The sequence below is a fragment of the Corvus hawaiiensis genome, chromosome 19 (genome assembly GCF_020740725.1).
Source record: "Corvus hawaiiensis isolate bCorHaw1 chromosome 19, bCorHaw1.pri.cur, whole genome shotgun sequence".
Taxonomy (NCBI): domain Eukaryota; kingdom Metazoa; phylum Chordata; class Aves; order Passeriformes; family Corvidae; genus Corvus; species Corvus hawaiiensis.
In genome coordinates this window covers 9,707,209-9,732,381 of record NC_063231.1, presented here as the reverse complement: position 1 = coordinate 9,732,381, position 25,173 = coordinate 9,707,209, and the positions used below count along the sequence as shown (strand labels likewise).

Here is a 25,173-nt window from a genome sequence, read left to right as displayed (position 1 = left end):
ATATGATGTGGCCTGTGCATTTGACCTCCCCCTCACACTGATCTCACTAAATATCAGTGTTGGAGTCATTTTGTAGGGGGTAAGAAATGGGCTGGATTCCTGGCAGCTGTTTGAACAACTGACTCACCTTCCTCAACACTGAATTTACCACAAAAACAATTTGTCTGAATTAGTTACAGAAGGAGCTGTTACGAGAGGCTTTGACATCAGCTGAAGCAAAACCTGGGGGTTTTTGTTTGACTGTGACATAGGACTGACAGACTTCTCCACAGGGACACTTGATGCTTGGGATGATTTCAGTATCACTGAGTGTTGCCATTCTTACCCCTGGAAAATAAATCTTGAAGAGACCAGTGCAGCAGGTCAGGTTTAATTCTTGGTGTGTGTACAAGCACAGGCTCCGTTCAGTCAGGGAAGTACAAACCACTGACACTAAACCAGACAGGTCAGTGTGACAGAGCATGACAAGAACCTGCCAGACAGCAACATTAAAAACTGAAAACAAGGAATTTTGGTTGTCTTCCTGTGGGCACATCTGTGCTTTCAGACAGGCTCTGCCTCTTCTGTCCAGCAGTGCAGTGCTCAGCTCTGCTGAGAATCCAGCGTGTCGGGATCCTGGCAGCACAGGAACCACGAGCTCCAGTACAGACCAGCAGCCAGGGCCTGCTGCTCCTCATGCTGAACTCTGCCAGAGAGAAAGGAAAAGGACAGGTCACATGGAGCAGGCCTGTGGCATCACTGTCCTGTGGCATCACTGTTCTGGCACTGTCCCAGCTGTAATATTTAGTCCTTTTAACACCATGGTTTGAACTACCCTCCAGCAAGTTTTGTTTGTACAAAATTTAAAGGAGTGGAAAATGCTGATTTCAGCTACAGCCAACTTCATTCACCTTTTCATCCTGCCATGCTTGGCCTCCTCTCTGGCTTCTCCCACTGGTGCCGAGCTGAGTGCTGGGCACTGGTGGGAACAGCACTGGGGACATGGGCACAGCTGGGAGAACCCCTCCTCTTCAGTGGCACCATCAGCTTGGCACAGCAGCTGCAGGCTCAGCTCTGTGCTGGAAGTTACAGGGGAGCAAGAGCTAAAGTTCCAAACTGAGCACAGAACATCCAGACTGCACCTGTACAAGCTCCATCAGGGATACCTAGATGTGTATTTGGATATTTCTTACTATTTTGTTTACCCTAGAGACAGTTTTCTCCTGAAGTATCAGTCTTCTCTCAGCCTTCAATAATAAAGGATTAAAATAAGGGGTTTTTTGAGATCAAAGAGTTTATCTTGTAAGATCTCTTATTTTGAGCATAACCTTTCTATTACTTGATTAGAAGACCTTTAAAAGCAACCTCTAAAAGTTTTTGTTCTAAAAACAATTCCTTGTCTGGGCAGGAGGTTCAGGCTCTTGTTTTGCAGAATTATAAAAATGTTAGCTGAGGTTTCTTAAAATTGTACTAAAAGCAGATGGTAAAAACTGCAAAATGGATAAAGAAACTGCTATGGGGCAGCAGGAGGTCTTTGAAGGGTACTCATAGATGTCTTAAGTATGAGTCTATAAAGGAAGATAAATATTTATACATACACAATAACACATATTCTTTAAAACAGTAAAAAACTTCTTCTAGAAAGTTCTGAAATTCTGAAACACTGGGCTGGTGGACAAGTCCACACTATCTGCACTGGAACCATGTGGGACCTACAGCTGGATGTGTCATCTGTCTCCCTGTGACTGGGTTCTTTTGTATACTTTTTATATATATCAGATAGGTACGACAATATAACATATAAAACATAAACATATAAAAATGTACATTTTTTTATATATACACACACACTTTATGTTTCTTTTAATCCTATTCATCCACAGAGGCAGTGCTGCAATCCTGTGGTTTGCACACCACCTCCTGTCATCATCTTGCTGTTGAAATTGAGAAGTTTCTGTCTTTCCCCAGGAAGGGCAGAGGAGCAGTGGCTGCACATCTGTGTCTGGAATGTGGCGCTGCCAGCCTGGAATGCTCTCCGGAACCAGGCTGGAAGGGCCTCAGGCAGCAGCTCCAGCCATCCCACGTGTTCTGCAGCTGGCTGGGAACATCCTCACAGACACCTCCATGAACAAACCACCCCCTGGAGCTCATTCCCACCTCACCTTGGGCACCAGCTGGGGTCTCGGCACTTTCATGAGGTCACAGAGGCAGTTGCGTCTCTCTCTCACCACAGGCAGTTCTGCTTCCCTGGGAGAGGAAAGGTTGGTTCCAGTTAATTCAGACACATCCTTACAACTCCTTAAGTGATCCATGCACCCTGCATCACAATGGGGGTGCCCTTTCAGCATATTTCAAATTGCAGGAGTTTTTGTTGGGTCACATTTGAAGACTACTGGACCATTTTTGTACCATCCTAAGCCAGATAAACCATAAATACACACCAGATCTGCCACAGATAACCAGTTGCTATTAAAATGTCCAAGACTATTCTTTTATAGAGTTTTATATTAAAAAAACCCCACTTCTTTGTACAACCCTTTTCATTAGAGGTTCACTTAATTTATTCTCTGAAGTTACTGGATTTGGAGAAGACTGTCCCATCCCCTCTACAGATAAAAAGCAAAAAAGGGCAGGTTAGAAATAACTTGAACTTTGTTTTTTTCACACCTTGAACAGTTTGTCTTATTTACTACTGCAAACTTTCCTGTGGCTAAACAAAATGGATTATTTATAGAGTAATTTGTTTGAACTCTGCATGACACAATTCTATGATAAAGTCTCTGTAGTCCCAACAAGGAAAATAAATCTATCCCAGTAATTACCATATTCCTTCAAATTCTCATTTGGCTTCCTGCTGCTAATACTTAGGGGTAATTCAGAATTATTTTAGCACTGAGAGAGCTTGAGGAAAACAAGCAGCTCGTTCTGACACTCAGCAACAACTTCAAATCTCTTCCTCTGTAAACAGCTCAAATCTACCAAGATAAAACAATTAAGTTTTGAGTAAATGAGCTCTTTGTCTTTCATCTCAGAGCAATGGCCATAGTGCAGCAGGGTACACAGGGCTTGCTCCAAGCCAGAATGAGCCAGGCACACCCTAAAAATGAAAACAGAAACAGGGTGAAAACAGAGTATTTATTTTTCTGGAGTGTTTTCCTGGGCAAGGATTTTGCTTTGATTTAGTAACCCAGTTGTTTATGAGAGAGCTGAACTGCCACTGCTTTCCCTGTACCACTGTGAATGTTGGCCCTGGAATCATCCCTTGGTGACAGCACTCAGCTCATCCTGTTCCACAGGGTCTGTTAACAAATTCTTTATGCAATTCCTGAGCAAGCCTGCTCTTAAATGCACTGACTCACACCCAACACAATCCTAAACGTCCACGTGCAGTTAAACAAGGAATTGTAACCACAGGCAGAATTGCTGGTAACCACTCCTTCAAAAGCTGAGACTCTCATTCTAATTTTGCACTGGAAAATTCAGAAAAAGAGCAGCAGCCACCCCTCATAATGATAAACTTAGCTTTCTTTTCACAAATATCAAGTTATTTAAGCTCAAGCATAGAAATAAACTAGAAAGTACATAGAAGTCAGCCTGCAACTCTGTCACTCAGCCTTAAGGTGTTTTTGTTCTTTGAGCGTGTCTAGGATAAATTTATTTCCATGAAATGTCAATGAAGACAAAAAGCCAATTAATATAATGACTAAATAAATTATATCTTTTTCTACATTTGTCTGTTCTCTGTGACTGCTGTTTGTGGCAGATGCCCCATGACCCAGGTTTATGACAAGGAAAAATGTTTAACAAGGCAGCAAAACTAATAAACTAATTATTATCTTAAAACTCTGTATTTCCTCAAATCTCCCAGGCATGCAGCCTTTTATCAACCTGCCCAGGTGATGATAATGCACAATGCTAGAATTTGCAGAAAGGGGAAAATCCAGTGCCAAAATCCTGTTTCCCTGCTCCTGTCACTGCAGCAGTGCTAATGGAATGATTCCTTTGCTCTAAAAGTCACTGGATCATGCTCAGGGAGATCAGGAAGGACCCTCTTCCCCTGCCCTCAAAAGAAGCAAACAGTACAGGTAAGAGTAGGTAAAAACTGAATTACATTCTATGAAGGGGTTGTTCAATTCAGGCCATCCTATGCCTGGGAAACATCTAAACTGCTCCAATTCCAAATCTTTGCTTGAATACAACACTTGTAGCATGTTGGGTAATTACATTTCATGGGAGATTTGAGCTGTTCTGCTAATTCTGTTGTTTTCCAGCTTGCAGAGATCCTTCCTTTCCCCAAATCCTGCCAGTGCTCATAAATGCCAAGAAACTGTCTGTGCAGTTGAAGTTTGACTGTTTGCACAGGCCCAGTCTCTGGTTCATGGAAAACTTCCAAGATTTCCTCCCTTTTTATGTTGTTAGAAAAATATGGGTATTTTACTTTATCTAATGGTGATTTTATACATCCCCCTTCCAGTGGGACAGTATCCTGGAGAGCTCTTTAGAACAGAGGAATTCCTTGCAGCAGTGCTTTTGTGGCCTGGAAGCAATAAAGAGCTGAACCTACGGTATCACTTCTTATGGTTTCCTGCCCCCCAGCTTTCAAAGGCATTGAATTTTGTTAACTCCAATGAATGTTAACATTTATCTCAGCTCCCACTGCACGCACCAGTTGGTGTCACTGAGGATGGTCATGGCCTGCTCCACGATGGCCGGGTCCACCACGTCGCCGTAGGTGAGCAGCATCTCGTACACCTGGCTGGCCGTCGTCTTCCGGATCTGTGGGGAGGGCCAGAGCCACAGTCAGGAGCCAGCCAGAGCCACCCAGGCTGCTGAGCTGGAAGGGACCCACCAGGACCATCGAGTCCAGCTCCTGGCCCTGCACAGGACCATCCCCAAGAGTCACACTCTGTGCCTGGGAGTGTTGTCCAAAGCAGCCTTCGGGCTGTGACCGTTCCCTGTTCAGTGCCCAACCACACTCTGAGGGAGGAACCTTTTCCTGAAATCCAACCCAAACCTCCCCTGACACAACTTCAAGCCATTCCCCAAGTCCTGTCACTGGTCCCCACACAGGAGAGATCAGTGTCTGCCCCTCCTCTTCCTCTCACAAGGAAGCTGTAACTGCGATGAGCTCTCCCCTCAGTCTCCTGCAGCTGAACAGGCCAAGTGCCCTCAGCTGCTCCTCACACGGCTTCTCCTCAAGGCCCTTCACCATCCTTGTGGCCTCCTTTGGGTGCTCTGATCCATAGGGAAGAGCCCAGTGCTGTTACTGGTACTGGTCCCTCATACTGGCTGCTGTGGTGGACACTGAGCCCACTCCTGCCTCTGACAGGGATTTCCTGCAGGAAGGGACCTCGTGTGGGCACCTCATGGAATTCCTGCTCCTACACTCAGTGCAGTATTTCCCTTTTGGAAGGCCACACCTCTGTCCCTCACAGAGAATGAATTCAAACATGTGAGACTGGCCCAACTTGAAAGGGCCCAACTTGGCCAAAGGAAGGCAAAGGAATTACAGGGTTATTTCTGGACTAGCAGTGCCAAAGCAAATTGAGCCATCTGTAAAAAACGAAACACATTTGTGATGTTAAAATACCAATAAACCACGGAACTGAAAAGATCTCTCTCCATTTCTTACATCCTGTCCCTTCAGCAAAGGATTCCCCATGGAGCAAGTACACGCAACATGGAAATGGAACAGAAACCTGAAGTACCAAACTTGGCAGAGTCAGGGCCCCCAGGTTTTGTGCAATGAAAAAAACCTAACTCCAAGCCTTCCTAAGTCAACACAGATTTTAAAGGACTAAAATAATCTCATCATACATATGATCTCTTGTACATACTCAGATTTTTGTGTCCTGTTAGTTACAGGAAAAAGGTAAGAAGTCTGCTAAACCTTCCTGCACTGCACCAGCTTTTGTCACACCTGGCAAAAAAGCTTTGTTTTTCTTGAACCAGCCCTACTCCCGTGTTGCTGCTCTCAGAAATGTCACAGAACTGACAGTAACTTCTCTGGTTGGAGCTTTCAGCACTAAATGATGAACAGGTCTTCCCAGAAACAAATGACTGAGGCACCTGCAGTGCTCCCAGTTTAACCAGTAAGGCCAGGAGGTGGAAGGGCAGCACATGTGGCACAGCCAGGCACATGGCAGGCAGCCAGCAGCCTGGGTCAGAAGGCAGCACTGCAGAGAGCAGATCCTTGAGAAATAAAGTCTGTTCTATACATTAATACCTGGTGAAGAGAATGCTGCTTTAATACACTTTAAATTATTTTTCATTTCTAAAGCATTGTAAAGAATAGTGTTGATAATATGCAAAGTCTTCAGTACTTACTACAGGAAAGGGATGGCAAAGGAGGAGAAACAACTGGAAGAAAACTTTCTCTCTCATGTCTCCTTGAAATTGAATCAGGCCACAAAACCTAGAAAATACCAGAAAAAAGCAGATCTTGTGTTATAACTGCACAAGTACATTTTGAGGACCAGGATGAAGATGTACATTGGGAAAAAAGCAGGGAGGGGAAACTGTGCTCTCTACAAAGAAAAAGCAAATTATTCCCTTTAAGCATCTTCAGGAATATAAAAATCTTAAAAGTTGTTCAGTTTTATCGGATGGTATGTTTCACTTCAACCATCCAGAACTATGAGACTCTGACAACCTTCAATCACATGTGTTCATGTGTATTTCCCATTTAAATTCCACATGAACCAGACCTAACTTACATCTGGCAAGTTAAATATTCTTCACTTTCTAGGAGAAAGGATTGATTTCATTAACTCACACTCCTATGCTGGAGCGAAGCTTCCGGATGTCTTTGGATCTTTTGATCTCTTCTTTACAGAGGGTGAACAACTTCACTGGGAAGGGATGGCTGAAAATGGGAAAGAAAAAAAGATGAGCAGTAGGTTTCAGCAGAATTTCAAAGACATGGCTGTCAGGATGCCAACCTAACATTGCAAGGCAAGGAAAGACACACTGCAGGGTGGTTTGTGCTTCCCCCCAGCAGCTCAGGAGAGTTTGGCAACCAGGTTCCTGGGCCTTTCATTTTTTAACAAGGGAGGGAAGAAATTATTATTATTAATTATTTACATTGCTACTGTCTGTGTGCTGAGGAGTGAACTCCTTTTAGCCAAGCAGGTTCAGTGCATGCAGGGTAACTGGGTTGCCATGGCTTGTGTTTAAACAGTGTGGTATGATCAGAAATACTATGTCAGGAATGACATTATCCTACAGCCAAATAAAAGTTACTCAGTCTGTGTGTCATAGTCATTCCCTAAGGTCTCCAACCAAACTTTACATAAAAGGGGACGAATGTTGTTCTTAACTACTCCACCATTTCACAGCCCAGATTCCTTCAGTGATTCCAGACAACGTAATTAAACACAGGGCTTACAGTTCCATTACGTGTACAAGCCATGAAGCCATCTTTAAATATATTTAGCAAATTCTTTTCTTTTTCCACACAGTCTGGGAAACGTGATTCTCACAGCTCTTTCCCAGACACTCATACAAACACAAGTACTGTTGGTTATTCCAAGGATCTATTAAAGAGAAGGAAAGAGAGACTAATGCTTTTATTTCAGTTCAAATTATTTAATCTTTTACTTGCTACACTCAGGGCTGAAGTGCCATAGATGCTAAAGAAACTATTTCATATTTGTCTACTGAGCACAATTACTTCTAGGCTGCATGTTTTGGAAACCTCACTGCACTGTGTATGGAAAGCAGAAAGCAAAAATAGTAACATTCATTTTTTGCTAGCACAATTCAAAGCTATGGATAAAACCAACTGAAGAAAGCTGGATACTGTCATCTGTTGAAGGGCAGAACATTTAAAATAAGATGTTTATAGGAGTGCCAAGATGTTTTGTCAAGGCAATGTGCCTTGTTCTGTAGACTTTTCCACACAAGAGTTAGTGGTTTCTAATGACTTCTGAAAAATTCTTAACAAAATCCCGGCACGTACTGGCAAACAGTGACCTGGTCAAAAAAACTGAACAACAAACCAGGGTAAATCAAGGTAAAGGATCCTCCACCTGGTGGGAACAACAGACATCTGTATGAATGAGTCTGTGTGTGTCTACAGACATGGATTCGTCTGGGTTGGTGAGGGAAGAGCTCTCTGAATGTTGAGGTTTGTTTTGTCTTACCTTGGTGGAATTTCTCCTCCTCCCACCCCAATTACACAAAGACCCTGTGTAAACAGCTGATTACAATCCCTGCAGTGCATGCCTGGCTCTCAGCACAGGCCAGGCAATACAGTGAATTAGGTGAGATTTAAACTGGTTGAACAGCAGGGACATCACTAAGAAGGGGAGCAACAAAGAGACCAATTGGAACAAGAGCATCTGGAATAAATTTAAAACATGGAACCTCATGAGCAGCATTTTGTGTTTAAAACAGATGCACTTTCCTTTCTGTTGGTTGCCAACTCTACATTTGTAATAACCAAACCTAACCTATGTGTGATCTCAAATGACTCAAATAGCTTGGCCTCTGTAAAGGAAATTGAGAAAATTCCTTCTCCTGTGTGGGCACTGTGCCAGCAGGAACAGCATCAGCACTGGGGAAAGGGGATCAGTCTGAAGTCTCTCTGCAGTCTGTAAAGGGGCACACGTGGCACTGCCAGAGGTGCTGGTGTCCCTCCTCCAGCTGAGCTGGGTCTCAGCAGTGCCACTGCCATCGCCCTGCAACAGCCACCAGCCACTGCCAGCTCTCTGCTCTATGGCTGGTTATGCAAGAGCAGTGAAATCACTTAGAAAAATAATCTGCAGGAGCATGGATACATGGAAACCATCAGCTGGAGATCAGTGAGGATACACACTTCCTTAAAGCACTGCAAGATCACCAGAAAAAACAGAATACATGGGTGCTTCTGTTGAACGTGTAAACTACACACACTCAAGAGAGAAATGCTACTTACTACCCCAGAAAGCACTAGATCCTGAATTGTCTTTCCAAGGCTGTTCTGTTTACATGGCACTGAGTATTAGACCCATCTTACCACGCTTCTGAGGAGCCAGCAATCCACAGGGCTCTGGGCAGCCCCAGCACCACTGGTGATCCCTCACCCACTGGAGCAGCAGGACCCTGCAGCCACAGGAGCTGCAAGCAGTGACACTCCAGTGCCAGCTTTGGCCTCGGTTTGCTCTCCTCTGTCCTCCCTGTCCTTGTCCCACCACCAGCAGGGAGCTGCCAGGTACCTCTGTGCTTTAAGAGAAGCCACTGGTGAGTTTACACCAGCCCAGTCTGCACTGCTGCATTTCTGAGAGCTCCGTTCCAAGGTGTGCCCGCTGCCTCCAGCAGTCCCCAGCCCACAAACACTCCCTACACTGTCACAAGAGCAGCTCCACTGTCCTCTGGGATGGAATCAGGAGGGTTTGGGCTGCGTGACCACAGAGCTGAGGCCTCTGCTGCCCTGTTTGGTGGGAGGGCACACGGGGCAGGGGGAGCAGCAGGTCAGTGATGCTGCAGCATCACCAACACTTCAGCCCAGCACCCACCTGCCCTGCTGCCAAGAGCAACCCACTTCCCTCCCTTCCCTTCCTATCTTGGCACAACTTGTGAGACTGAGGAAACACCTCAAGCTGAGTGGGAGAAGGGCACTTTTAACCCAGAACAGTTCCCCAGCACCATTCTTCGTGTAGTGATACAAACCATTCCTGTCAGCACAAGGGAGGGGGAACCTCTCATGCTGGACAAGCAGGTTTATGTCACCTTCAGACAGGTAGGAAATAACAGCCTGGAATATTCCAGACAGCTGTTCTCTTCCCTAAGCCAAGCACAGCAGAGGAGCCAGTTCTGAAAGCCTTTTGATGACCCTGGTGACACGAAAGCTGATTCATTTCCAACCCCACAGGACAGGTATTTACCCCACACTCCTCATCCCTGCTGGCCAGTTCCACACACAGCAAATCTACCTCCCTTGAGTATGAGCACTCAAACCACCACAGTGGAGCAGGAACACCCAGGGGCTCACTTGTCCTTTTGCACAGAGACCACACCCCAGCCACACAGAGCTTCCCAAACACTGAGATTCAGCTGCAAACCTACACCAGAAATACTGAGCTTTATATTCTAAACTGTAGGAGCTGTAGGGTGTGAAGGAATATGCCTGGCAACCTGTGCAAGGCAGGAGTGACACCCTGTGGCAACTGGTTTTACCTGGAGCACTCAACAAGGGTCAAACTGATCCTGCTCCTAATCCTGGTTAAATTAAGCACTGTTGGATATTACCCATTCTGGACTGCTGATGTTTTATTAGAAAACAAATGGGTGGGAGAGTGCACAGTTTCCATTTCAAACTTCAAAATGCATTTGCAAATACTTTTTTACAATGCAACAATTGCCTGTTTGGTGGCTGGTTTAGGTATAATCCTGATGCCAGACATCCTACATCCCAATTCCCTTGCTAAAACTCCATTCAGCCCAACATGGTGAAAAAATGAGGGAAGGAAATTAAATGGGAGCTGAACATCCCAAGGGAAAAAAAAAAAAAAAAAAAAAAAAGCATGTATCTCAGCTCTCTAATTTCAGGCACTCTCTACATAAAACCACCTGACACTGCAGGCACACGTGGCCTTTTCATGCCACCAAGCAGTGTCTCCATTTTCCTCCCCACTCTGTGCTTTCTCATATTTTTATGGAGGCTGCTCTGGAAAGGGAGTAAATGGTTCCATTCCAGAGACCAGACCCAAAGTCAGACTTTTCTACTCAAAACGGAGTAGGTGGCACCCAACAGCACAGGCAGGCAGGCCTTGGAGCCAGATCAGTGTATCCATCCCTAACGACACCCAAAGGACACTCAGTGTAACTCTGGGCTCACCCATCCACAGACAGAGCGTGGCAGAGCCCTGGGTATTCACCTGGCTGTACCCCCAGGAACTCACCCATGGTCACCTCTGCACCAGGAGGCACCTGCATCACCAAGATCTGACACATGCAGGAACTAAACTCTCCATCTTTTTAGCTGTCTTCCAGCTCCCCCCAGCTCTGCCCTTCCTGGGCTCTCTATGGTAACAAGTTCTGCACTCCAGGCCAGCGTTTCTTGACATGAGCATGACCCACTTGGCTGCTTCATTATTAATTTTCTCTTTTAGTTTCCTCATCAATGGAGGCAAATACATCTGGATCAGCTTCAAAATATTTCCCCCACTAATAGCCCTGGATTTTATTTCAGGTCTTTTACACAAAGCATCACAGTGGCACCACAGGGTTGAGTCTGAGTCACTCGCACAGCAAAGGCATTGCTGCTACCACTTGGTTTCTGTTCAGTGACCTGGGACATGGGAGACAAGACTTTAACTGGAATTTCCACCCATAATCTCTCACCTTTCCCAGCACAGATGACTGGAACCTGTGTGGAAGCCCCAGATCACTGGCACGACTACCAAACTGAACAAGTAATATTCACTCCGTCTGTCTTTGACTCACTTTAAATTCCCATTCAAACAGGAACTGCCAAATGCAATTTAAGAAATACTATCTAAACCCACACTTCAAGACAAGAGTAAGCTCAATCAAAACTTTTAGAATGATGAAGGCTCTTCAGATTTATCTGCTGCGAGCAATTCTTGAATCGATAGATTCCCAATCCAGCCTGTGTGCTTACAGGATCCACATTGCACAATTCTGTAAACACCTGCAGATGTGCCAAGATGCTGCCTGGGAGAGCTTGTGGAATAGATTTTAATATTACTGAAATTAAAATCACTCTTTTGTGAAACCTCTGCAAAAACCCAGGATTTCACACTGGAATATCTCACTCATGTTTACCCGTTCCCAAACTGAACACTTTCCACAAGACCAAACACAGGGTGGAAGACATGTCTTCTTCTGGGACATGTCTTCTTCATTATTCTTATCAGAATCTTAATTAACATCTTTGGAGATATTCACATCCACCAAAGCAGTGGGACTAGGGGAACCATAGCTGGTAGGCACAGAGGCTTCTGCAGCACCACACAGGCACACTGCCAGTGCTTAAGGCTCCCAGTACAGCACAAACTGTACTCCAACCAGCAGGGATTTAGGAAGCTGGAAAACGAAAGAACAGATCTGATACTGGTCCAAGAATGCCAGGTGAAACATGCAAATTGCATTTGATTAATGTCCTGGCTGTCAAACAATGAACACGTAACAAACTTCTACATGGATACGAGAGTCAAGGATTTTATCAAACCCTTTCAAGGCTGTTTGTCCCACTTCAGGAAAATTAAAGCATGGCAATATAGACTCACACTTGGAGCCCTGTGCACCCACCCAGCAGCAGGCAGGGCAAGATTTAAGAGCCCTGTTGCCCAGTGGGAAATAAACCAAAGAGACTTCCAGCAACTTACTTCTCCTGCTCAGTGAACATATCAAAACAGCCATTCGCCAGCATCTGGTCCAGCATTGTCAGGAGAGGTACAGACACCCTGAGGAAAGAAAATGATTCAACAAGGTAGATACACTTCTTGGCATACAGATATGTACTATTTTTAATCAGAAGCAAAGAAAGAAACTTCCTATGTACCTACACGTACGTAAATTAGAACTCTGATTTACACAGAGGAGGGTTGCTCAGTAACTTGTGTGTGTTGGCTGAACCAGGACATTCCTTGCCAGCCAAAAGGAAAAAAACCTAATTAACAACACACCCACTTTACATTTGCAGGGTCCTGAAAACACAAGTGACAGTATTAGAAAATATTAATCTGTATTCCACAGACTGTATCAGCACCAAATGAACCAGCACATGTCAGCTGGAATGACCATGGCTATGTTTTCATTTCAACACTTGAGAAAAGAAACAAAATAAAAATACAATAGTGATAGAACAAGGGGGAATGGTTTCAAACTGAAAAAGAATAGGGTTAGATGGGATATTGGGAAGAAATTCTTCTCTATGATGGTGGGGGAGGCCCTGGCACAGGGTGCCCAGAGAAGCTGTGGCTGCCCCATCCCTGGAAGTGTCAAAGGCCAGGATGGGGCTTGGACCAACCTGGTTTAGCAGAAGGTGTCCCTGCCCATGACAGGGGACTGGAATGGGATGAGCTTTGAGTGCCCTGTAACCCAAACCATTCTATGATCTTAAAACCTGAATACACAAAATATTTTGCCATCACTCCTTGGTTATACATTTTACCACAAGTCCTGCTGTACCAAACAGCTCTATTAAAGCAAATGCATGTGCCTTGGGCACTCCCCATCTAGGCAGATTTCAGCACATGTGCCACACATTTGACTTCCAGAAGCTGTTAAAGGGAAAAAAGTCAAGGAAGTCCATTACCGGTCATTCCGCAGGTTGTCCTCAAAGACCTTCAGCAGCGTCTCACAAAAACTCTCCAAAGCACTGGGATCACTCTGGATTTTCTTCATGTAGTCAAACAGGCTCTGGGCAGAGTATCTGAGCTGCAACAGAAGGAACATCCAGTGAAGGACAAGGAAAAACCTCCTGCCACACACAAACACGGGCTACAGACTGCCTTGTCCCCCCTCAGCTGAGGGGCACAGCAGCACTGGGAACACTCATCCAACAGCAGCCACGGGCATAAATCAGTAACAATACCCAGCAGGACCACGGCTCTTCTACCTTCACTAACCCATTTTCAAGGCAAGTTGGGTTGTTTTTCTTTTTTCCTTTTTAAGTTTGCCACTGCAGGATAAAAGACCACATTAAAGGTTCATTGCTTTCTTTCTCTCAAAATAAAACATCCTCAAACCGCTATGATCACCCTGCTTCACCTCAAATATTAATACTGTTATGACTCTGAAGGTGAAAGAGGACACCAGCACTTCACCAAGTATTTATTAAACAGCTGATGGAACTGAACCATGCAGAAAAGCTCTTGGGCCACACAAACCACCAGCAAAGTCAGGTTAAAAATTACACACAACTCAGAAAGAAATAATGACTGCTGGTTTAACTGCATTAAGCTAATGAGCCAGCTTAGCAAGATGGCAGAGGAGGGGTCAGTGCTGCTGCTCAAGGCTCAGCTGGACACAGTCCATGGGGTCACACAGGCCATGAACCATCACAGGCTGCAGCATCACTCAACAGCTCCCCACACTTTAGATGGGATATTGGGAAGAAATCGTTCCCTGGGAGGGTGGGGAGGCCCTGGCACAGGGTGCCCAGAGCAGCTGTAGCTGCCCCATCCCTGGAAGTGTCCAAGGCCAGGCTGGATGGGGCTTGGAGCAACCTGGGATAGTGGAAGGTGTCCCTGCCCGTGGCAGGGGGTGGAATAGGATGAGTTTTAAGGTCCCTTCCAGCCCAAACCACTCCCTGATTCCATAATCCTCAGGAGCCACTGTGCTTGCCAGGCCAGCTGCTCCCACACGGACCTGCCATGTGATAGGGGAGCAGGCTCAGCTTCTGTGGGATTCCCCTTTCCTCAGAGGTCTGACCATTTCATCAAGGAAAGAAAATAAAATATTGGATGAGTATGAGAAACGTCACAAGTGTTTTCCCAAAAGCAAATGAGAAGAATCTCTATTTAAACATTTTATCTAACAAACTGGTATCAGTAACATCTATGAGTGCATCAGTACACAAGAACAACAAACATTTTAGCCTTGGCTCAAAACTCTGAACTATTTTTCTGAAGCTTCAGCCTGCAAACAGCACAGCCCAGCAATCCTGGGAAGCAGCACAATCTGCAACCTTAACACTTTGTTCTGTACTGAAACATCCCGGGCAATGCAGGAACAGAAATATTTCTTTAAAAAGGTCAAGCAATTTGGAGAAATTACTCGTTTATTCTGAGTTTCAAAATGACAGCCAAATCTCAGTAAAATCTGTACAAGGCAGCTACACTGAACTGAACCCAATGTGGTTCTTTCAAACTCCAAAAGCAGCACTGGTGTGTGTCCCACTGTGCCCAGTATAAACTGGGTCCTGCCACTGAAAGGTCTTCACAGGATATACAATTGTAAGAGAGATTTCCTGAAAATTTAAAACCTGCTTAATTATTATATTCTACCCTTTGAAACAATCTGTGCATTTAAGACTATTATAAATAAAGAAGAAATATTTTGTAGTAACACCTTCCACAAGCAGAGATCAACAACAAGCAGAAGAAATCCCATCTCAGGAAAAAATCTTAGGTGGTGTCATTTTCTCTCCTATTTCTTTTGTCCCTTAAACTACACCTCACAGATCTCACACCATTTTTTTTTTTTGAAGGAAGATGAATGACTCAGTGCTTTCCCTGCACGTCCAAATGACTTGAAAAGGCAAGAAAGGGCATGAAAGAAAAGGGCAACGAGCACAGCTCCAGATGGGGTGCTCCAGAGCTGTGCCAAACCAAGGCAGAGCAGCAGGATACCAGAAACACTGGAGAATGAGGACAGCAAGCAATTAAACAATACAAAAGTACAGGTGTGGATAATCCATCATGTAACTGCTTGGGAGACTGAAAAATGGGGCATTTTCCCAAGAGTGAGCATAGAGCATAGGAACTGTACTGGAAGAAATTCCAGCATAACAAGGGAACATGACATGAACAGGTTAAATCCCCATTACCTCCTCAGGTGAACTCCTTTTGTCCCAGCCTCGGTATCTGAGCTATAATCTTAACTGCTCCTGAGTATTTGCAGAGAAGAACATTTCCAAACGTCTTCTCCATCTATGCAGAACACAAATTCACACTACATCAAACGCGCGACATTTACCTTTCCCTGGGGTTCCACAAGGACTGGGAAAGGAAATTAGGAAGTTAATGGGCTGGAACTGGGACAACTTGGGATACAAATTGAAGAGGAGGCCTGAGAATGACCTTGTTCTTATGAAACAGCAAAACCAGGGTTTGCCAAGGTGTGACTCTCTCACATTGAAGCCAAGAGCAGATCCTGCAGCGACACGGGAACAGCGCTCCAAGGCACCGTTCACCTGAGGACAGAATTCAAGTCCTGAAGATTGAACCTCCTGAACCAGGGGACAAGGACAAGGAAATGCAGCTCCAGTAAGCAGAGGTGCACTTGCAGCTCTGGGCAGGCACCTGGCGTGGTTTCTACACAAATCTTCACGAAACCATTCCCAGTCAACTTGCTGCAAAACAGAGGCAGAGTACTTCTAAAACCAGTTTTGAGGCAGCAGGTGGGACTGATATGGTCAAACAGAATTAGCTTAGGCATCCAGTTTGTAACAGAGCACGTTACATCCAAAATCTCAGCTACTCATCAGTGATTAAGATGCCTGATGCACATCCATGGGCTCTGGTTTGTACTTTGCAGCAGTGATACTTTACACGAAGTAGGAATATCATAAGTCACACAATTTTTTTCTTTAAGAAAAGAATGCCTGGGATTATTCTCAAATGTATTTTGCTCAAGAGCTGTCAACCAAGAAAACAGGATCTTGGGCCTGTTTCTTCCATCAAATATGCATTGATTTGCATACAATTTGTCTCAGTAACCAGATGTTTTAGAATATCATCTACTAACATCCCAATATTTTCATTTGTGAGATCTAACCCAGTAACACAGCTCTGGCATTGCCTGGGAGGAAGTTTGAGAGTTCAGAATATGTTGTTCCTCTTTTTTTTTTTTAAAGGCTTTACTTACAATTTCTATACCATTTTAAAATGCAATTTTCACTCTTTAGGGGGGAAGGGGAATCACAGGACATTCTGTGCTTCAACAAAATTTTGAATGTAATGTAGTTCAACAATAATGAAATTATATCAAAATTATATCCTGACCCCTGCAACTGCAGGGTTTGTGCACTGGAGAAAGAGCAGCATTGTGCAGTCCTGATCTCCACAGACTGAGGGGTTTTATGCAGCCATCAGAAATATGCATCACTGTGGGCCAGATGTATAATTAGAAGATTCTTTTACACAGAGAAAGTGCCCTTTGAACCATGACGATGGAGCAGAGTGCCAAATCCCACAGGGAATGACATCTTCTGTTTTTCCAGATTACTTCCAATGCTTGAGCTACAATTCTTCCAGCAGCCCCACTGCCACCAAAACACTTCAGAGACCCCACACGGCTCGTTCCAGAAAATCTCTTTAAAAAGCCAAACAAAGAACTACTCTTGCTAAATATACTGCAGAGCAATTTTAGCTGCAGCAAAACAGCCACTGACCATGGAATTACAACAGAGCCTTTCTCCTGTTCATTCCCTGAGATGACTACAAGACAAACTGACATTTGAACTCAGATTATCTCGCAGTATATACAAGAATCTTCTTTCTAACTTCCATGTATGTACGTGCCCAGATATTTCTTAAATGAGAGAAGGAAGTCACAAAAACACACGCACCACTGCAAGAACATATATTCAAAATAATCCTTTTCCTCCATCCAAGACTTTAAAAAGCTGCTTCTTTCATATGGATTTAATAGGAATGTTCTTAAAATTTTCTATTAATGTTTTAAACCTGTCTGTGGATATTCAGCAAAGAATGCTACAGGCTTTGACAGAGTAGTTGGAACACGAGACATTGCAAGATACATCAATTCTAATTTCTGTATCACATTTTAGATATTAAATGTAATTCACCACACACATATACTCCCAAGTGTAAGTACCCTCCCTTGCCTTTCCAGCTGACTCAAAAGAGAATTAGGTCATCTTCTTTCCAAAGCCCTTGAGACTATTTTAGCCAGAACAAGCCTTTAGTGTTAAAGAGAACTGGAGGGTCACAGAGAAGTTAACATTTCACAGTCACAGTTTGAAAACAGTGCAGAAGGTTTCCCTTAACACACTGGCAGATGGTAACAAGGGAAGGGAGCTACACGTAACTGAACTGCTCCCACTTTTCATAACTAAATGCAACCAGGACTTTAAAAAAAAATATAAAATTAAATATTGAATAAGGATTTTCCTCTGACCCCAGCTAGCAGCCAGAATGTCTGTTTCTCCAAAACCTTCCTCCTTTTTATACTTGGATAAATAACTTCGGTTTTGGTGGAGCCTCCTATAATTAACTGAAAGCTGAATTTCATGTGCATGTTTGCTATTAAGGAAATCTGTTAAGAGTTACATTGTCTATCCGATAATTACTGTCACAAACCAACACACACGTTTTCAAAGTTTTAAAATAGCCATTGCTATGTAATTAGTTGCCATTTTAGAAACATTAAAATGCTCAGAATTGGTTTAAATACAAGAGACTGACCAGACACTGAGTATTCTGCTCCATCAGACCCAAAGGCTCACAGACATCTCTTGATCCCAAGAGCAGAACCCACAGCAAAAAAAAAAAATCACTTGGGCAAGTTGTGACTGACAGGTGGAAGCCATGGGAGACAAGCTCCAGGTGATTTTAACTCTTCCTGTGACCCAGCAGGAGCTGTTCCCCCTCCACGAAAACTCTGTTTCTCAACCCTTTTCACTTTTCTACTGCTTTTCTTAATTTGAGATGGAAATCTTAATTAGAAACACTCTTAACCACTGTTGGGTTGCTGACTCACAGCGTCCTCCTCCTCCTCCTGTTACAGGACCACTGGGATTTAAAGACTTAACTGACAGTCTAAAATATTCTGTTACTGGTTTGATATTTCTCTGCGGTGTCATATTGAACCATGTCCTTACCCCAACAGTTGTTTTCTTGTATTTTACATCTTTGGCCACAACAAATCAAAAAGTGTTGTAAACCAAATATCTGGAAACCAAGAATTCTAAAACTACCTATGCAAGTTGGTAGTAATGTAAGGACAGAAGGATACACTAAAATGATAAGAAAGTAGGGAAAAATGTGGCAGCAGAGCAGACTGCCAAAGCCAGCGATACAGAGGTTGTTCATGCCAGAAGAATGAAATAATGATTGCAAAGCTCAGAGGATTGAGACAGACATTTGAATGGTATTTCTTTGTAATGGAACTTCTGACATCTCACTGGTATTTTAGTAGAAAGTCTATCAAAAATACTAAAAACCAAGAAGCCTGTGTATACTGTTAACACCTATTGACAACTAACACCTTGCAGCAGGTGACAAATGAATTGGCTTTCAACCCCTTGTGAGAAGAGCAATCCCCTTGCCCTGAGCTGAGGTGCTCTGCTGCTGATCCCAGCTGGGAGGGTCACCACAGGGCTGGGAGCTGTGGGCTGGAACTCTCAGGTTCTGCCAGGCCAGCAAAGGAGAAACAAAGCGCCCTCACTCCTTGTTCCCTGCACGCTCAGCAAGTCAAGACAATTATACTTTTAAAATGAAAACCAAGAAGCCCATCAGACTTCAAAGCACAACTGGTGCTCTCACCGTGGTCTCTGTCAGTCCCCCCACAGACACAGAGAGCCCCAGCAGCACGTAGTACTGGTAGGCTGGCAAGCCCAGGAGCTGCGTGATCCGAGGGAAAGCTTCCGACGCCGCGTTCCAGTTCAGTGTCTCCTTCTCTGACCTGAAAGGGGAAGGTAAAGAATCATCTTGCATGGGTGCACTGCTTTTCTTCTCCCCACACTGCTCCTCCAAAACAGTGAGGGTGGTCTCTGAATTACCTAAATATCAAATTAAACATTGGTGTTTGAGCATATGGGGCAAGTACAAATCAAAGCTTCAGCCACTGCCAGTAAAGTGAAGGAATCTTCAAATCCCTGTGCTGATCCAGGTAAGATTTGAACTGCAGTTTCCTTTTCCCAGACACTTTTGCCTACATTCAGGAAACAAGTTTCTTTCTGGAGTTTCATTCTGTGTTCTCTCCCACCACCAGCTACTCAACAACTGATGCAAAGACAGAGTTAGCCCAGGAAACACCCCAGCACTGATCAGCAGCCTTGCAGACAGAGCACTTGGAGTCACAGCAGGCTGAGGTTCTCCCAAACACGAGCTGGATGTTCCTCACTGCCATCAGGTATCATAATCACCATTCAGGAATGAGTTGCTCTCACTCTTGCTTTAACTAGAAAGTCCATCTTGGAAAACTACTGCAACTCGAGCTTGGTTAAAACAATTTGTTAAAAACTATCATTATGATCAAGCAGTGTTTTCCAGGTGAGGAAAAAAATGTGTTCATGCACATTCATAGGACAATTCAATAAAATCCTGACAAACAGCACCAAATATTCCTCCACACATATATTGGGCATTTGGGTGCAAAAATTACATCAGGTTGCTTGGTTTAGGTGTAACTGTGTGCATTTATCTTTTACTTTCATTGGTTCAGGATATTTTTCAATACCTTACCTTGGAAATATCCTCTCTAGCTCTTCTCGATGAGGGATGTGTGGAACTGGAGGATGGTCAAAATGCAGAAGAGTAAGGAACACAGATCCTGCATGAGCTCGAAATTTATCTATTTTTTCAGCTGACTGTTGAGCCAGCCAGCACATAATCTGCTTGCAGCTATAGAGAAGAAAACAATTAATCAGAAAATTTAAGCAGTAGAATGTGTATTTAGATTTAAATTGTTTCAGTTAAATAAATAAGAATGATCCTGCTAGGAAAGTATTCTGGTTTAACTCTTCAGAATGAACATAAAAGTGATTTAAGACATCCACATGTTGACAGAATCTTGAGGCTTTATCTTCCACAGATCATTTAATCAAAAACCAGCATGACAATAATGTTACTGAGTATTTTATCCACCTTTTACACATATTGCCTCACCTTTTGTCCAAAAAGATAATGAAGTGCTTATGGCTTGGCTGAACTGTTACATTTCAGATGGAAATAGAGCAGGAACTTTGAGAAAAGCACATTTTGAAGTGGAAAACTGCATAGGTAGCAGAGGACAAGGTCTCTCCTATATCTCATACATCCCAAATAAATCACTTCCTCGATTCTGGCTAGTTTTTAACAATATCCTATTTTGCTTATGTTCATAACTAAACTCTCAGCTACAGTACTGTGTCCCACAAGGCCCTTTACCCCTTCAGAAAGGGCCACTAATGACAGTAAAACCAGCTAAAATTCCTGCAGTTACACCAAGGCCCAGAATATTTAGAAAACAGGATCCAGCTGGCAGGAATGCTTTTCTAAGTTCCATGTGGACAACCTGTGTATACAACAGATCAAGAGGAGGAAGCCCCTGAGAACAGGCACTAGTGAGCCATGTATTCTTAGAGAATCCAGTCCTTCCCTTCTAAGGGTCCTTCACCATCTGGGAATTTTTAATTAAAACCCAAACCACATATATGTTCACCTAACCATTGGCACACCCTGTCCACAGACCAATACCACTATGAGGAAAGTTTTGCTGCAGCTCAAACTATGCTTAAAAAATGGTAATTATTATTAATTTTTTTTTATTATTAGGAGTACCATATCATGAAATTAAAAATCAGGAGCTCGGTGTAAATTATTTTTCTTTATTTTACTGCCTTGGGGTGACTAATAATTCTGCAAAGAAACAAATACAAACTCATGCTAACATGATCACATCCCAAATTAACGATGTGACGCTCCAGATAAGAGGGGAGGTTTGCTTTCTATTTAAGTGAACTCCACTGGGAAGCACCACAGAGGTGGCAGGTTTAGCCCAAATCCCACAGCTGAGCTCTATTTCCAAGGTGGGATTGCCACCCAGGTTCTCTCAACAAGGTCAATCCCTCTGAAAACCAGATGCAACATCCTCCACATCTGCGTGGGCTTGGCGCACTTCTGTCAAAGTTCTGTCACACTCAATAAAGGAGTAAGCACAGAGTGTCCAAGCACTGCGTTCCTGTATGGCCTGGAATGTAGCTCTAAGGGATAAGAAGAGGAAGAGCACATCACATACATGTTGGCATTAATTAGCTCTGCCTCGTTCTGCACCAGCAGCAGCGTCACTTCCATCAAGCTGCTCATGGCAGCTTCGCGCACCCTGGGGAGACAGAGATGGGTCAGAGGAGCTGCAGCAGTACTTGTTTCAATAAATACATCAGCTAGGTTAAAACACCAGCAAAAATTCACAGTAACAAAAGCCACGATCTCAGAGCACTTACCATAATTTGGGAGGATGAGGAGTGCGTACAGCTGTCCCCCCCAGCCCCATTCCATGGGACAAAGTTCACATCACACTGAGGGAACAACACTCACCCCTGCCTGGTTTTTATTCCAGCCAGATGTCATCAGGCTTATTCTTTACTTTAAGGAGGTTAAAACTGATAATGATTAGTAATATTTAGTGTGCAAAGAGATGTATTTAAACTTAAGTGCTTTGTCTGCTTCAAATTGTTTTCTGAAAAGGCCAATGCACATTCTGACATTCAGATATTTAACACTATTAAGACTCACATTCTTATAAATTTTCAATATTTCCAACATTAAAAACAAGTCATGACTCAGAGTGACTTAAATCTCTATGCTAAATAATAATTAATTTCAGAAAAAGCTTGACCAAAGGAACACTAAGTTGTGCTTGAAGTCAGTCTTATCTAGATAATGATCTGCTACCTTCAAAATGTCTAAATACAACATAAAAAAATTAAAAAGTGTAATTTCAATTAAAAAAAAAAAAAATCAGTATGCTTGTTTAAAACCACATGTCTTGTCAATCCATGAGTTATTAAAAGTGGTTTCTTTCTTAAGACACAGGCAATACCTCAGTGGGTTACATGAGCCTGCACAAGACCAGGCCCAGCAGGTTCATTACATTAGTAACTCAGAGTAATGTCATCCTTTCTCAGTAACAATTTTTTTAAAAAGGAAAAAAATTAAATATTTGAAAAGGTCCAGCAGCCTTCTATGAAAAGAAATACTCCACTTTCTAACTTCCAAACAACTTGAAAATAGTTGCAGATGCAATCTAAAACTGGGTGGGACATTTGTTTTAATGGTAAAAAAGGTAAATTACATCATTTTTTCCAAAGCAGCTCAAAACAAGTTTGGCAGTCTTTCATCAAGGTTATGTTTTACTAGTTTTTTGTACAGTATCTGACTTAGATATTCATGTCTAACACCTGTAGACAGATCAGACATGTCCCAGCAAACAATCTATCAAAAGAAAGGTGAAGTTTGCATACAGAGAGTAAGTTGGTGAAACTTTCCCACGATTCTATTAAAGAAAGACAAAAATAACACAAAAAAAGACAAGGCTTCTCCAGAGAAACAGCATTTCTCCCCACATCTTTCCATTTTATCCAATGGTTTAGAAGAAATAGAATAAGAACACACTGATATTTGAGAGGCCACAAAAGCCTTCAGCAGCCAACAGTTTGCCATGAGAAAGGATCCCCCTTTCCCCCTTTGATTTAAGTGTTTCTTGATTTGATTTTGGGTGGAATTGCCCAAAGCTCAAAAAAAAAAAAATCTGGTGCTCAAAGCACATTTGAATTTTAATGGATGTTGGGAGTTTAATGTCCTCAGGATTTCTTTGAAAGTTCCACTTTGTTTTGTTTTAAATGAAGACACAGGTGAAGGATAAACAATAGTTGTGGAGAACTGCAGTGGGAGCTCTCAGATGTGGAAGTTAAGCTGAATACCTAATCACACTTAGCCAGGTCCTCATCTTCAGTATCTCACCTGACTTTGAAAACACAAAGCTCAGTATCTCTTCCTTTTCTCTGCCTCCCCACCCTGTATTACTGCTCTTGCATTTTCTGTCAGCTACACCCGCCCCTCTCTTGTGTTAGAGACACATTCACCTCCCTCCTGCTCCTCTGACAGCAGGGAAAGCCAAGCTCCTTCCTCGTGCACGCTGGAATGACCTGCTCCTGATCCTCACTAGTTTGCATCCTTGTTTCCTCTTCTAAGCTGGAGATGTCAAACACCTCCCCATCTCTGATTCCGTGCCCTGTGTCACTATTTCCCTGTTGTACGACAATTTCACCAGCTGAGAAGCTGGATACCACTACAGAAACCAGGAAAAACCCCAACACACAAACCTTAACTAAGGCTGAGAGCAGTCTGGATTATTTGTGCTGTGAACTTTTCCAATGCGTTTGTAAATATTGCAGTGAAGTGCTAAAGGGACAAGGCTCGCCAGTTACAGAAGTGCCCAATGATAACGTGGCACAAAGTGTCCTTCTTCTGCTTTGTGCTGCAGAACTGACACTTCCCTTCCTGTGCAAAGACAGAGAAGCTATTTAAAATTATTGCAGCCCAGGCTGGAACTGGTGAGATCTGACACTGCCAGTGACTGGCAGAGGACAACCAGCAAGGTTTGACTGCTCCTTGCTGATGATCACTGGCAAGGAACAATCCAGCACGGGGCACACTGAAAAAAAAGCACAATCACAACTTTTCTCCCTACACAAGACAAGAGGTGGTTACAGAGTGTGTTGCAGTAGTTCCCATTTCATATGGTTATTACAAATGTACTTCACAGCACCTGCCCCCTTCAAGCCTAATGAGGAATCCTGGAAAGGAGAATGGCACTGTAATTAACTTTTTTCCCCCTTTTTTAAAGCAAACCTGGGGCTACCAAATGAAATAATGACACTAAAGTTAAGACTGAGTAGCACAGAGCTCTAAACAGGACATAACAAATCTGAGCCTAAGCAAAAAGTTACCACACTCACATGATGCCCATTGAGCAGCACATGTTACCACGCTGGGCTTGGCCAGGGACCAGCACAGCCACCTTCCTGTTCACAGAGCACTGCTGAAAACACCCTTCAAGGAAGAGGGCAGTGACTGTCTAAAGCACTTAATTCATACAAACACTCTGCACAGATATTGAAACACTCAAATGATGCCATAATGATTTTTTACCTTTTCTTTTATACCCCTTTTATACACCTTTTTATAGCTTTTTGCATTCTTAGTGGTTTTTAGCCTACATTCTTAGACTTATTTTGTCAAGCTAGGAGACTAAACATCTTAGAAGGTTCGTAGTTAGGGATCAGTGTGCCCCAGAGCCCAAGGTCCTCTCCAGAACACATTCTGTAAACTGAGATAGAACCATCCAGGGGAAGGCTCCTTGGGGAGGGGGGCTCACTCGAGCCTCTCATTGGGGAATTTTTCATAGATCTGCTAATTAGTAACACCTATAATGTTATACCTGATCTTTTGGGGGTGGGCATTGTGGTGTGCATGGAGGTGCAATCGACCTGGACATGGTGCACCTAAGGATCCTTAAAATAAATCCTGAGGTAAAACCCCTCTTTCCTTCTAACCATGTTTGATTCTTGATTTTAAGACCAAGAAAAGGCATCACAAACACTCCATGTGACTCAGTGCTGTTAGACAAGAACTTCTTCAACATACTGGGAAAATAACAGAATGTTTTCAACCAGCAAAATTATTTCTCACCAGTACTTTTCAGGCACTTGCCCCCTCCTGCCTGGAATGTAACAAAGGCAGAGCCAGACAGTAGATCTGAACTATCAATAGGTTGTGAATTTAAAATCCTGAA

The 25,173-nt window shown here is 43.4% G+C and overlaps 2 protein-coding genes across 9 annotated transcripts in view; one reads left to right on the top strand and one right to left on the bottom strand.

The window, feature by feature from the left end:
* Nucleotides 1-4,659, top strand: part of B3GNTL1 (UDP-GlcNAc:betaGal beta-1,3-N-acetylglucosaminyltransferase like 1) — a 106,916-nt gene extending 102,257 nt beyond the window's left edge. For 7 of the 8 annotated variants that reach the window (XM_048323375.1, XM_048323374.1, XM_048323371.1 and 4 more), the window contains one exon: nt 1,948-3,708. The gene's annotated coding sequence lies outside the window, so the exon portion shown is untranslated. Of the gene's footprint in view, nt 1-1,947; nt 3,709-3,959 lie in introns of those variants that run through there. The other variant, XM_048323372.1, reaches the window with a different exon arrangement.
* The window catches only part of TBCD (tubulin folding cofactor D), a 115,227-nt gene continuing 90,408 nt past the window's right edge, over nt 355-25,173 (bottom strand). Inside the window, exons 31-40 of the mRNA XM_048323369.1 lie at nt 21,616-21,699; nt 20,082-20,240; nt 19,161-19,299; nt 13,244-13,365; nt 12,312-12,389; nt 6,755-6,844; nt 6,307-6,394; nt 4,646-4,755; nt 2,142-2,226; nt 355-685 (exon numbers count right to left, since the gene is read on the bottom strand). Of these exons, the coding sequence (XP_048179326.1) occupies nt 674-685; nt 2,142-2,226; nt 4,646-4,755; nt 6,307-6,394; nt 6,755-6,844; nt 12,312-12,389; nt 13,244-13,365; nt 19,161-19,299; nt 20,082-20,240; nt 21,616-21,699 (967 nt within the window). The 3' untranslated portion in view covers nt 355-673. The remainder of the gene's footprint in view (nt 686-2,141; nt 2,227-4,645; nt 4,756-6,306; nt 6,395-6,754; nt 6,845-12,311; nt 12,390-13,243; nt 13,366-19,160; nt 19,300-20,081; nt 20,241-21,615; nt 21,700-25,173) is intronic.